We start from the raw sequence: 12,812 nt of genomic DNA, 5'->3' as shown, positions 1-12,812 counted from the left end.
TATTTGGGAGGCCAAGGCAGGAGAATCGCTTGAACCCAGGAGATGGAGGTTCTTTCAGTGAGCCAAGATTGCACTAAAATTAAATGCATTGCTGGGGCATTGCACTGCACTCTGACCTGGGCGACAGAGAGAGACTGTCCAAAAAAAAAAAAAAAAAAAAAAAAAAAAGGGTGCTAAATGAGTTTAAAGTGAGATAATTGGTTTTCAGAGGCGTATGCTGCGTGCAAAAACAGTGGTCAAGTCCAAATAATGTTTGTAGTTTAGTTCATTGTAGTGACCCAGTTTCCTGGTTTTGGTAATGTACTATATTTATATAAGATGTCATCATGATGGGAAGCTGGGTATTGGGTCCTTAGGACCACTCTATACGTTTTTTGCAACGTTTCTCTATAAGCATTTCAAAAGAAGTAAGTTACAACAAAAAGACATGCAGGAGTTAGTCTTGAGGCAGTACTACAAAGGGTTAAGGGTCTATGCTTTCTGATTATTTTTATGTATCTTTAAAATTTTAAATTACTTTAAAAAATTTGACTGAAATGCTGAAGGTTTGTTTTTAATTTGTGAAGAGATTCAAATCTGAATACACCTACCCATTACATTTTATTCCTAAGGGTTTGCTTATTAACATAAACATCTCATATTTAATTCCTAGGTAACGAAAATTCCTTATCTTTTGTCTATAATGCAAAAGTTACTTAAAAGCATTTAAAGTACTGAACCAGAATGGATTGAGATGTCCAGCTAAAAACATGCTACATCCCAATACAATTTTTGTTGATTTTGAATATTATGTTGTCTGAGTTCAAAGTAAATTCTAAAATAAGTTATAGGTGGCTTTAGATATGAAAATAATAGAAACAGAATCCTGGAAGTTTCAAGACTTTATGTGTGATCCTTCTTTTTCTAAAATAGAAACTGTATACAATTTGAGAGAAGAGAATAGACAACTAAGGAAAGCACACCAAGACATACATACACAGCTTCAAGATGTCAAGGTAAAAGCCCAACGTTTCAGTATTTAGTGTTTGTCTGCTGTACTTGGTAGAATGACTTTAAAAGTCATTCCCTAATTGGCCTGCTTTAAAATCCACATTGTTGTTGTGGGCTTTGCATTAACTAGAGTGTACCTAATATTTTTACCACTTCAGCATTGTAAGCTAAAAGATGTTCTGAAAATCTAAATGTTCTCATTAATACTGAAATTATTATCATGCTAAATAGTTACATTTTAATAAGCTTTTTATTTATAAAAGTTTACTAATAATGAGAGGTTTGTTTATTTGGTTTTGATTTAATTATAAACAAATGATTATGGTATTTGGGTAGCACATTTTAGATTTTGGAATACTACATAAAGTGTGGTGTTCTCTCTACAATGATTTTTAAACTTAACACATGCTGCTACAACAACAAATAAATAAGCAAGTAACGTTTGGGTAGCCATATCACGATCAGCCAAAGAAGAATTTGTCATAGAATGTTAAAGCTCAACATGTAAAATTCTTTTTTGTGTAGCAACAACATAAGAATTTACTCTCGGAGCATGAACAACTTGTAGTGACTTTGGAAGACCACAAGAGTGCACTAGCTGCTGCACAGGTTAGAAGGGTAGCAGCCTCTGTGGGTTCTTTTTACAAGTCTGCTTAACATTTCTCAATTCCTTTATGCATGTAGTCTCTTACAAGCCAATCTTCAGTGAGTTCCTTAGGACAGAGCTATCCTAATCCTGAGAACCATGCATGCTTTCAAAGTTCAGTTAATAAAACATTAAATAAACTTTTGATTATTTTTTGCACTGGTTGTGCAGTACATTTATGATCATTTCTTTTCACTCCAGTCCCTACATGCAGTAGTCTCATACTTGTTTAAATCACAGAAATCATCTCACATATATGGTCTTTTGCAACTACCTGGTCTGTGTTGACTCTTGGTGTTGTATCTGTAGGATTTTATGCTGCTAGCTACCGAAATAAACTGTTGTCAGACTTTTTCTTCTGTGTCTGCCTTGCTCCCAGCATTCTAGCCTGCACACCCTCCTTTTGGAACGAGGCTTATGTGTTGTTGGTCAAATTACAGAAAAGAAGAAGAGTCAACAGAGAAGGAAAAATAAGAGTCATAAGCTCCATTTGTTCAAACCTAGAACAGCCCCTGGCACAAGGCAGGCCCTCAGTATATATTTACTGAATGAACAGGGGAACAAATACAAGTGTTGGAGAGCTTATTAAAGCCATTTCATGCTAAGTGTTATGCGGCTTTCTAGTAGAAGCAAGGAGACAGGAATGGCTAGTTTAGTTGCTGCTATAAACTAGATCTTCACTTTTATTCCTACTGGAGGAATTATGATAAAAGAGCAAAGGTAAACTATCTGTGCTCATCAGGAAATCCATGTTGGTTTTCTTTTCTTTATAAAATTATTAAAAGGTAAAATTTTCTGTCCCTGACCCATCTCAGAGGCTGTAGCATCTGTGTTTGTGAGATTCCTTTTCTAGACAGTCATTGATTAGGTATCTCCTCCTAACCTGTAGTTGTGTAGTGATTTTTTTACATGTGTATGAATGAAATTGACATCCTGGATCATTTCATTTCACATCTTTTTTATAAAAAATTTTGTCAAGTGTTATTTTATATAGGCTGTTCTTACTATAAATGTGACAAACTGATTTGAGTGCTCTGTGTGCTGTAATGGCCATAAATGTTAGACTGAGCAACAATTTGAAAATCCATAAAAAGATAAGTAAAATCATTTATTTGATGACCAAAACCAAATTCTGGAGTAGCACCCTGACAATATTACTGACAGGGTTTTATAATAGAAAAAAAAAATTTGGCCGGGCACGGTGGCTCATGCGTGTAATCCCAGCACTTTGGGAGGCTGAGGCGGGCAGATCACCTGAGGTCAGGAGTTTGAGACCAGCCTGGCCAACATGGTGAAACCCCGTCTCTACTAAAAATACAACAATTAGCCAGGCATGGTGGTGTGCGCCTGTAATCTCAGCTACCCAGGAGGCTGAGACAGAGTCACTGGAACCCAGCGGGGCAGAGGCTGCAGTGAGCCGAGATTGCACCACTGTGCTCCAGCCTGGGTGACAGAGCAAGACTCCATCTCAAAAAAAAAAAAAATTTCTTTTTAACTTAACCTATGGTTATAATATTCTCTTTATTGAAATATCTGTTTTTGGGAGAATGCTGAAGGTTTGTCCTGCCTTAAAAAAAGGTGTCAGAACTAGGTGCAGTCCTTAATTAGAGTCATACGTGTTAGTCACTTGGGACTGCTATAACAAAACACCCTAGACTGGGTGGCTTGTAAACTATGGAAATGTATTTCTCACAGTTCTGGAGGCTGGAAGTCCTAGATCAGGGTGCCAGCATGGTCAGACTCTGGTGAGGGCCCTGTTCTTCGAGGTTGCAGACTGTTGAATTCTCCTTGTATCTTCACATGGCAGAAAGTAGACCAAGAAAACTCTCCTGGATCCCTTTACAAGGGCTCTAATCCCATTCTGGAGGGCTTCACCCTTGTGACCTCATTACCTCCCAAAGGCCCTGCCTCCCGATCCATCACATTGGAGCTTTGGATTTTAACATATGAATTTTGAGAGGACACAAACATTCAGTCTGTAACACTGTATTAAGACTTACCCCAAATCTCCTTAAAAAAACAAATACTGTTTCAGGCACCTGCATTTCTCATGTAAATCATCTTAGGAGATTCTGCCTTGACACCTTGATTTTTAAACGTAGTTGAGCATTTTATTTAATCCTCACAACCTTGTGAGTTATATAATATTGTACCCTTTTATAACTAAATAAACTGAGATGAAAAGGGGAGTAAAGTAGCGGCCCAAAATCAATGACCAGAACCGAGGCTGAAGTTCAGGTTATCCTGACTTTGAAATCACGCTCAACTCTTAAGTGGTATTTTTTTTGAGACTTCCTGCATCACAGGTACCTGGGCTTTGCCCTAGACCTGTTGAATTATAATTTCAAGAGTAGGGGACCAGGAGCCTACATTTTTAATATGGTCCCTAATTGTGCAACACACAATTACTGCCTTCAAAGATTATGTATCTAGGAGAAAGAAGGAGTAGAATTAAGTTTTGTGTATTGCTCCATATTTATCTTAAAATATTAAAAGCATTGCTATGTGGATGTCATTTATTTTTTACCACGAAAGTTGGTTTGCAAATATTTAGATTTCTCAGATAAAAGCCATTGCTAGTCATATGGTGCAGTTTTGTACAAAATTATTAAAAGGCAGTACCCTGGGAATTATTTAGCAAGCAGACTTCATTACCCTAGTGTACATTAGAAAAAAGCAAAAAAGCACCTCTGTCAGGGTGGAAGAGCAGTGTGCCATGCTGCATAGCCATGGCAGCAGGAATGCTGGTGGGTTCTGACCCCACTCACCTGCTGTGCCCCGCACACTGAGGAGGTGGCCCTGTCTGGGAAGCTTGTTGAGAAAAAGACTTCTGTGTTCTCTGCGTGTGTTTATATGTCTGTTTACACACATGATATTTGTTTTCAGGATAACAGTATTGGTGTATAAATGAGCAAAGTATACACAGTGTCTCTTGATTTTGTTAATTAATTTATTTTTTTCTAATTTTCTAGCTCCTTGTATTAAAAATATTACACAGATATCCACACATCCCACCCCATATACACACAGATGCAGCTGTATGAGCAGATTCTAGTCCTATACCTATGTTAGTACCTTTGTCACTTTAGAAGAAAAGATCATTCAGAATCGAGGATAAAAATCCAGTCTGTATCACAGCTGTGCCACTGTTTTCCAGAAACCACTGAGCACAGTGTAGGAAACATTCTGGCAAATAAGGGATTCTATCTGAGCACGAATTAACTGAGGGGGAAAATGGTGGCCTGAGTAATTTATACGTGTGTGTGTGTGTGTGTGTGCGTGGTTGTATTTAAAATTTATTTTAAACCTGTGACTCCTTTCTACTGAAAGATTTTACTCAGATCATATTGGTAAAAAGTATCTGCACTTGTATTTTTATTATTGTGTGAGTTTTTAATGGATTTTTTAATATGATAAAACATCACATGGCGGTCTTACTTTTAATAGTGATATTTATATTAGTAAGTTATTTACAAAAGTTCTGACTTCAGTGTAGTATGGGAAACTAACATCTGTCTTAGACATTTTTTCTGTTTCCTTCAGCTCTATTTCTAATTTGCATGTGCTCAAAAATGATTAACATGCCCAAGTAAGAATAGTTAATGCATGGAAACAATCTGCCTGTTTTTCTAACTTGTATTTAGGTACAATATTTTTGTCTAGTTTTACAGTGTACCCAAATGCCCATCTATGAATGGGCATTCATAGAGTCCCTCCTCAAATTGTGCAATTTGTATCCAATTGTGCAATTTATATGCAGACTCAAGTTGCAGAATATAAACAACTGAAAGATACTCTGAATAGGATTCCAAGCCTTCGAAAACCTGATCCAGCAGAACAGCAAAATGTGACCCAGGTGGCACATTCTCCACAAGGTTACAACACAGCAAGGGAGAAGCCAACCCGAGAGGTACAGGAGGTAAGAGGCATGAACTGGTAATCTATGGTTAGGTCACTTTCTCTGTCAAGCTGCCAAGAGGGTACCTGCTCTTAATATTGCCAGCTTTTCTCAGAGAGCAGTAGTTCTCAAATTTTGGTGTATACCAGAATCGTCAGTAGGGCTTGATACAACACAGATTACTGGGCCCCAGGCCCAGAGTTTCTGATTTAGTTAATTTGGAGTGAGGCCTAAAGATTTGCATTTCTAACTGATTCAGCTGGTCTGAGTAGCACACTTTGAGAACTGCTGCTAGTGTTTTCTTTTCTTTTTTTTTTTTTTTACCCCGAGATGGAGTCTTGCTGCATCGCCTAGGCTGGAGTGCAGTGGTGCAATCTTGGCTCACTGCAACTTGTGCCTCCCAGGTTCAAGCAGTTCTCCCTGCCTCAGCCTCCTGAGTAGCTGGGATTACAGGCGCCCACCACCATACCTGGCTAATTTTTGTATTTTTAGTAGAGATGGGGTTTTGCCATGTTGGCCAGGCTGGTCTTGAACTCCTGACCTCAGGTGATCCGCCTGCCTCGGCCTCCCAAAGTGCTGGGATTACAGGTGTGAGCCACCGCGCCCGGCCACTGATAGTATTTTCTGAGAAAGACTTTAATGTCTTTGTCTTTATTCATGTAGGTTTATTTGTCTTCAAGGAGCTGTAGTATCTGAGTTTTTCAAGGTTGGGGATTTTGAGGGGGGTTAAGGTGAGAAGGTTAAATGATCATGAGGATTTTATGTGATAGTCAACCCGCTCAAATATTAAAGTTAGTAATATATTTGAACTTGGAGCAGTGCTAGGTCTACACAGAGCGTGTCAAAATTTGAATTAAATGACCTGTTTGACACTCCCCCAGTATGAGTGCTAGTCAAGTATTACACTTTTTTATATTCTTGTTCTTTATAAAAATTAAGCCTTACTTAAGAATATCTCATAAGTGAGACATCAGAAGTAGTTACCATTATCATTAATTTCTACAAAATTTTTTTTCAATCATCTGTAATAAAAAATAGGCAAATATGGTTATCTTTCTGACAAAGTGGTTGTTTTAAATTTTTTAAGTTCAGGGGTGCGTGAGCAGGTTTGTTATGTAGGTAAACTGTCATGGGAGTTTGTTGTAAAGATTATTTTATCACCCAGCTATTTAGCCTAGTACCCATTAATTATATTCCTGTTCCTCTCCCTCCACCCTCTGATAGACCCTCCAACCTCTGATAGTATTCCATGGTGTATATGTATCACATTTTTCTTTATTGAAGTCTATAATTGATGGGCATTTAGGTTGATTCCATGTCTTTACTGCTGTGAATAGTGTTGCAATGGACATACACATGCATGTGTCTTTATAGTAGAGTGATTTCTATTCCTCTGGGCATATACTCAGTAATGGGATTGCTGAGTCAAATGGTATTTATATCTTTAGGTCTTGGAGCAGTCTCCACACTGTCTTTCATGATGGTTGAACTAATTTACACTCCCACCAACAGTGTATTAGCACTCCTTTTTCTTCATAACCTTGCCAGAATCTGTTATTTTTGACTTTTTAATAATAGCTCTTCTGATTGGTGTGAGGTAATATCTCATTGTGGTTTTGATTTGCATTTCTCTAATGATCAGTGATGTTGAACTTTTTTTTTTCATATAATTATTGGCCACATATATGTTTGTGTTAGTCCATTTTCATGCTGCTGATAAAGACATACCTGAGACTGGGTAATTTAAAAAAGAAAGAAGTTTAATTGGACTTACAGTTCCATGTGACTGGGGAAGCCTCACAATCATGGTGGAAAGCAAGGAGGAGCAAGTCCCATCTTACATGGATGGCAGCAGGCAGAGAGAGTGAGCTTGTGCAGGGTAACTCCTCTTTTTAAAATGGTCAGATCTTGTGAGACTTATTCACTATTGCGAGAGCAGCATGGGAAAGACGTGACCCTATTGACTGAGTTACCTCCAACCGGGTTCCTCCCACAACATGTGGGAATTCAAGATGAGATTTGGGTGGGGACACAGCCAAACCATATCAGTGTCTTCTTTTGAAAAGTGTCTGTTCATGTCCTTGGCTCACAAAGTGGTTTCTAACATTAAAGAGAAGACTGAGAAAACTTTCCACCAAGTTATGGTAATAATTAAATTGATGTTCAGGGTATTCCTTCAACAGACAGGTTCAATATCCTCATGGACTTTTGTTCTTTCTCAGGCTCTTATGTTAATGACTAAAGAAAGCGTGACCAGATCACTGGCCTGGTAGTTGGTTCTATTCTCTGCTCTTGTCAGACTACCAGTTTACTGGATTAATCTTCCAGTGACTCAGAGCTTCAGTTTTTCCAACTCTGAGATGGAGATAGAAGTTATCTGCAGTAACCTTCCTTGCTAGGATCTTGTGAAGATAAATGACAAGTGTTTGAAAGTACTTAGAGCTCTTTAGAGAAATATTTTTCTGTAAAGCTGGGACAGTATTAAGTCAAACTGGCCAGATATGTGAGGATGTCGCTAGAATGTGCAACTCCGGTTGTCCTCAAATGTCTGAGAAAGGACTTTTCTCTCCAGTTTATTAATACAGTCTAGTGTCTCACATTTGATAATTATATCTCTGCTAATTTAAGAATAGGGTTTCACCATTTGTTTCAATTTTGGGAGAGCAATCTGACCAAAGAAGGTTTTTTTGTTTGTTTGTTTGTTTTGTTTTGGTTTTTTTTCCCCTGATCCTGAAGGTTAAAGAGAAAAAAAAAAAAAGTGACATTTGTTTCTGTTGATACTTTATTCTCTTCCTCACTTTCTAGGTAGTGGAGATCATATGGAGATCGCTGAAACTTATAGGGAGAACTGATTTGAGTCAACTAATTTTAGAGGAGGGATATTCTGAAAAGACGTTTCTTTTTTTTTTTTTTTCTCCTCAGGGTTTTCAATATTAGCAATAAAAATATTTACAAAAGACTCCTGCTGGTTTGCAAAGAAGAATTACTACTTTAATACATTAAAAATATTTTACTGTGTCTTGTTTAACAGGCACTATGTTGAACTAACATGGATGTTCATTAGTAATGGCATTCTTTTTCAAATTAGTAAACCAAACTAATAAAAACTAAACCCAACCCCTCAATTTTATCTTACCCTTCTCTTTTCAAATAGTTATTGAAAACAAAATTTACATTGAAGAAAATTATGTAAACATTTCATCACTTGAAGCTTTTTATTCTAAGGGAAAATAGGAATTAGTTTACTTCTGAGATATTGGTTACATGGAGGTTTTATTTTCCAGGTTATTTACTGTATTCTTCACAGATGAAGCTTTGCTTATATTATCTATTTTATAAGTGAGATTACATAGTAAGAAAATTAAGTGACTCCATTGCAGCCATAAAGCCAGGACTGTATATATTTCTAGACACCTTCTTATGTTGTAGCTGCATGCCCCATAGACATGGAAATAAAGAAATTATATCATTACTTTTGAAATGGAAGAGTGTCATTCCCAGTGATGTGCTTGGCCTAGGTGTCTCGAAATAGTGATGTGTGGCAGAACCATGAAGCAATTCCTGGAAGAGCAGAAGACACAAAACTCTATGCTACCACCCATAAGGAGACAGAATTTCAGGCTCCCCCAGAACCAGTCCAACAAGAAGTGGAACGCAGAGAGCCTGAGGAGCATCAGGTAGAAGAGGAGCACAGAAAGGCCCTGGAGGAGGAAGAAATGGAGCAGGTCGGGCAGGCAGAACATCTTGAGGAGGAACACGATCCATCACCAGAGGAGCAGGATCGGGAGTGGAAAGAGCAGCATGAGCAGCGAGAAGCAGCCAACCTCCTGGAAGGCCACGCGCGTGCTGAGGTATGAGGTCACCCGCTTCTGGTATGGTATACTGGGATGGAAAACCTGGTGTTATTTTTACATGTTAAGGTAATATATCACAATCTCTAAAATAAAAATGTGAGTGATTCTACTAAACATTATGTGCTCATATTTAAGTTTTCTCTTGTAATCTTAATAGCAGAGCTATTTGCATACCTCGGAAAGGTGATTGGTGATCAGAGAGCACAACTGTTGTACATGTGCATTCTTCTTTTTGTCAGTTGTATACAGTCAGAGATTCATTCTCACATCACCTTAATAGAGTAGAACAGGTGAGCACCCAATGGAGCACCTTCCCAGTTTGTACCCAAATTTTGTCTTGAGCATCTTGAGGCGGAGAAAAGTCTCATTTTCTATGATCAGGCGTCCTCCTCTCTCTGTTCATTTATTGTCAGTATGTTGCCTTTTGCATTCACCTTCAAGGTGGTTATTTAATTATCAAAAATCTGATTTTATTACTTGGAGATATTCTACTGGGTGAGCATATCTAAACAGCCTCTGCTCAGGATCCCTTACTGGGCACACCACTTACATGTAAGACTTTTCCCTTTCTTAAAAAAAAAAATGGCCAGGATTATTGTAAATGATGCTTTAAAAGAAAACTCTACCCTTTCTTCTTTTAAACCAACACTTATTGCAGCTAGATGCCTTTCTTTTACTGTCTCTAAACTGAGTCTCAATAGTAGGTTACCTGGCCTTTACATGGATGCTGATCACCTTCTATTTATAACTCAAGTTTTATTTGGCCTCAGATTTTCTGAGACTTCAAGCTGCTTGAGGCTTTAGGCTAAGCAGGTGTGAAGACCTCTGTAGTTGCCCTCTTGGGTAGTTGCAAACTTAACCTCAGAAAGCTTCTTCCAGTCTTGTGTCCTTCCCCAATAGGGGAAGTAATTCCCCACCAGCTTTGCTTTCCAGCCCTCAACCTTCTTTGCTTTGTGTGTGCTTTTGTTAGTTGGAGTATGGCAGGGAGGATGGGGAGTAGCTCAATGGAATACAGACATTTTTTTTTTTTTTTTTTTTTTTGAGACGGAGTCTCGCTCTGTCACCCAGGCTGGAGTGCAGTGGCCAGATCTCAGCTCACTGCAAGCTCCGCCTCCCGGGTTCACGCCATTCTCCTGCCTCAGCCTCCCGAGTAGCTGGGACTACAGGCGCCGCCACCTCGCCCGGCTAATTTTTTGTGTTTTTAGTAGAGACGGGGTTTCGCCGTGTTAGCCAGGATGGTCTCGATCTCCTGACCTTGTGATCCGCCCGTCTCGGCCTCCCAAAGTGCTGGGATTACAGGCTTGAGCCACCGCGCCCGGCCAGGAATACAGACGTTTTTTATTGATGCATAACAGATGTATATATTTTCAGAGTATGTGCAATATTTTGAAACATTCATATAATGTATAGTGATCAAATCTAGATAATTGGGATATCCACCACATCAAACATTTATCTCTTTTTTATTTTGGGAACATTCAAATTCTTCTCTTGTAGCTATTTTGAAATATAAGATAGATTATTGTTAACCGTAGTCACCCTACTGAACTACCAAACATTAGGTCTTATTCCTTCTCTCTAACTATGTTTGTACCATTCATCAGTCTCTCTTCATCCCCCTTCCCAACTCTGGTAACCATCAATCCACTATCTGTCTTATCAAGATCCTTTCTTTAAGCTCCCACATGGATGAGAACATGCAATATGTGTCTTTCTGTGCTTGGATTTTTTCACTTAACATAATGACCTCCAGTTCCATCCATGTCGCTGCATATGACAGGATTTCATTCTTTTTTATGACTGTGTGTATGTACCACATTTTCTTTATCCATTCATCCGTTGATGTACGCTTAGGTTGATTTCATATTTTAGCCATTGTGAGTAATGCTGCAATAAACCTGAGAGTGCAGGTATCTCGATATAGCAATTTCCTTTCTTTTGGATATGTGCCCAGTAATAGGATTGCTGGATCATATGGTGGTTCTATTTTTAGCTTTTTGAGGAACCTCCATACTGCTTTTCATATTGGCTCTACTAATTTACATTCTCACCGACAGTGTATGAGGGTTCCCCTTTCTCCACATCCTCACTAGCATTCATTGTTGCCTTTTTGATAAAAGCCATTATAACTGGGGTGAGATAATATCTCAGGGAAGCAGAGTTTTAAGAATTGCTCTATCAGATTTCCCTTTAATCAGAAGGCACCATCTTCTCAGCCATTCTTAGTTTCTTTGGAAAAAAAGTTGAATATCTGCTTTTCCACTATAATCTGGAATGTGGCTTTTTTTTTTTTTTTTTTTTTGGCTATGCTTTGCCTGGGATTGGTATATACATTACTAGAGTTAATTAGCATCCTTCAGTCTTAAACTGTTCATGGAAAAAGCCGTAGGCATAGCATCAGGTCACAGATTGCCCGGTTAACGTGAAGTTACCAAAGTTACCAACTACTTGTTTGTATCAGAGCCTTGTGAACATAAATTTTACAGTTTGAAACTGATATCTTCTGTTGTGCCTTCTGTTCCATTTGAGAAGGGAGCACATTGAAAATCTGCCTTAATACCAGCAGTTGGAAACATCTGCTGCTAAAGAAGCCAAGGGTGATTCAGAGAAAGTTGGGAAATAGGAGTTTTTGGACTTTATGTATAATCACAGTTCACCTGACTAATAGGCGTTAATAAGCCAGCCCTGCCTCCCGAGTTTGTCAGGAGAAACAAATGAAGAGAAAACCCAGAGGAAGTAACCCCTCTTGCTCTGCACCAATTCCTTTTCATCCCAGGTGTACCCTTCAGCCAAGCCAATGATCAAATTCCGATCACCCTATGAGGAGCAGTTGGAACAGCAGAGACTGGCAGTGCAGCAGGCGGAGGAGGCCCAGCGGCTGCGGGAACACCAGGAAGCTTTGCACCAGCAGAGGCTGCAGGGGCACTTATTACGGCAGCAGGAACAGCAGCAGCAGCAGCAACAGCAGCAGCAGCAGCAGCAGCAGCAGCAGCTGGCGAGAGAGATGGCCCTGCAGAGGCAGGCCAAGCTTGAGGAGGGCCGGCCGCAGCACCAAGAGCAGCTCCGGTAGCCTTCCCCTTCCTCAGTGAGCGAAGACAGCCCCTGCTCCAGTTTGCATACGCAGATTCAAAACAGTTTTGTGCATTTGTGATTCATGAAGTTAAGGGGCTCATATTACTCAAATAGCCAAGGCAGGACAGCTACTTGAAAATTAAATACCAAATATTTAATTTTAAAAATAATATTTTTTTCTGCTTAAAAGTGGTAGGTTAGGTCTCCAAATAGCCTTACAGGCTTTGTGCCAACTTTATTTTATTTTATCATTAAAAGATATTTTATCTAAGATACCTTTTGAAAGTGTATCTGGAATTTTTATTCTACCTAATTGCATACATAAGAGGTTTTTGAAAAGTTTTTATGGCTT

The 12,812-nt window shown here is 38.9% G+C and overlaps 1 protein-coding gene across 8 annotated transcripts in view; it reads left to right on the top strand.

Annotated features, from left to right (window-relative positions):
* The window catches only part of GOLIM4 (golgi integral membrane protein 4), an 85,671-nt gene that overhangs the window by 57,768 nt on the left and 15,091 nt on the right, over positions 1 to 12,812 (top strand). For 4 of the 8 annotated variants that reach the window (XM_001102693.5, XM_015131670.3, XM_077991635.1 and 1 more), the window contains exons 6-10: positions 913 to 995; positions 1,516 to 1,599; positions 5,397 to 5,555; positions 9,053 to 9,385; positions 12,165 to 12,454. In XM_001102693.5, the coding sequence (XP_001102693.2) occupies positions 913 to 995; positions 1,516 to 1,599; positions 5,397 to 5,555; positions 9,053 to 9,385; positions 12,165 to 12,454 (949 nt within the window). The remainder of the gene's footprint in view (positions 1 to 912; positions 996 to 1,515; positions 1,600 to 5,396; positions 5,556 to 9,052; positions 9,386 to 12,164; positions 12,455 to 12,812) is intronic. The other 4 variants (XM_015131672.3, XM_015131671.3, XM_077991634.1 and 1 more) reach the window with 2 other exon arrangements.

The sequence above is a fragment of the Macaca mulatta genome, chromosome 2, assembly GCF_049350105.2.
Source record: "Macaca mulatta isolate MMU2019108-1 chromosome 2, T2T-MMU8v2.0, whole genome shotgun sequence".
Taxonomy (NCBI): domain Eukaryota; kingdom Metazoa; phylum Chordata; class Mammalia; order Primates; family Cercopithecidae; genus Macaca; species Macaca mulatta.
Note: the sequence above shows the minus strand (reverse complement) of the source record. Positions and strands in the feature narration are given on the sequence as shown.